The sequence below is a fragment of the Manacus vitellinus genome, unplaced genomic scaffold, assembly GCF_001715985.3.
Source record: "Manacus vitellinus isolate BGI_N305 unplaced genomic scaffold, ASM171598v3 scaffold_21_pilon, whole genome shotgun sequence".
NCBI lineage: Eukaryota > Metazoa > Chordata > Aves > Passeriformes > Pipridae > Manacus > Manacus vitellinus.
Window position 1 is genome coordinate 6,476,278 of NW_021939546.1, and position 1,367 is coordinate 6,477,644.

Genomic DNA, 1,367 nt, shown 5'->3' on the forward strand with positions numbered 1-1,367 from the left:
AGATAAAACTGCCCCTCCTGCTGTCAGTGCAAGAGAAAGTGTGAATTATTTTTCTTTTTCTCCTCTTAGGGCACTGTTTTAACAATAAATATAACATCTGTGATGTTTGACAAGAATGAGTGGGAAACCCCCAACACTTTTAACCCTGGGCATTTCCTGAAGGACGGGAAGTTCTGGAAAAGAGAATCATTTCTGGCATTTTCTGTGGGTAAGATTTGCTGAATTGTGGTGTTTTCATGCTGAGGCACCAGGCTTCGGTTTCCAACTGCATGGAAGGGAAGGGCAGATATACTTGGGAGATGCCACTCAAACAGTGGCCACGTGGTCATCCCAAAGCACCACAACCACACACAGAGCCCTTTCTTGTCTCTTTTTAAATGAAGAGAAGGGAGATGAGGATGAATAAAAATCCCTGATAATTCCAGGGACCCCAGGAACACTTTCACCAGGGCAGAAGCATCGCTCTGTGCTCCTGCTCCCACATGCCTGAGGTCACTGGGGCCTCACTGTTGCCACCCCAGGCTATCCCAGCCAGCAGCTTCCCTGGGGAGGTGGCTTTTAGCACCCCTGTTTCCCATACCAGCATCACAAACCTTCTCAGTTTGGGCTGTAAAACTCATCCTGGGAAGGGATGAGGGACCATGGTCCTGAGGGAAGGCAGAAGCATTTCCAGCAGCAAAAGCTCAGTCTGAGGATGCCGTGGGTTGCTGTCTCCGCAGGGAAGCGCGCCTGCCTGGGCGAGGTGCTGGCCCGCTCCGAGCTCTTCCTCTTCTTCACGTCTCTGCTCCAGAAATTCACCTTCCAGGCACCCCCGGACACCACACTCAGCCTCCACCCCCTGATGGGCATCACGATGGCCCCACAGCCCTACAAGATCTGCGCTGTGCCTCGGTAGGGAAGCCTCAGCCACAACCCTCACAGGGAAAATCCTTTGTCAGGAGTGCTGAAAACAAGGTCTTGGCAGCTCTGCTCTGCTCAAGGGAGAGGCTGGGCCGTTTGTTTCTTTTAAAGCAGTTGCTAAATAATTTCCTTTATATGTGGACCTTGTGCTCTGTTTGCCATGAGAAACATCATCAGCCTGGGAGCTGCCAGGGCACTTTCAGGCCCTATGGCACTGTAAATTAATGAGAGGTTTGGGGCCTTCCTAATTTTATGATGGATGGCCATAGTTCACCTTGGCAAAATGAGGGACACTTGAGAGATTGCAGTGTAGAGGCTGTGGCTGTGTACAGTCGAAGAGCAATACCAGCCCTTGTGTTGTAACACTAATACAAGAATACAAGCAGTAATTCATCACCATTTTAAGGAAACGTATTCCTCTAAAAAAAAAAAAAAGTCTCTCTCTAACAGCTCTCTTTTATGCATCA

At 49.4% G+C, this 1,367-nt stretch overlaps 1 protein-coding gene across 1 annotated transcript in view; it reads left to right on the forward strand.

The window, feature by feature from the left end:
• LOC108639584 (cytochrome P450 2J1-like) overlaps positions 1-1,335 on the forward strand; it is a 5,203-nt gene extending 3,868 nt beyond the window's left edge. Inside the window, exons 4-5 of the mRNA XM_029959744.1 lie at positions 70-208; positions 720-1,335. Coding sequence (XP_029815604.1) covers positions 70-208; positions 720-895 — 315 coding nt within the window. The 3' untranslated portion in view covers positions 896-1,335. The remainder of the gene's footprint in view (positions 1-69; positions 209-719) is intronic.
• The last annotated feature ends 32 nt before the right edge of the window (positions 1,336-1,367 follow it).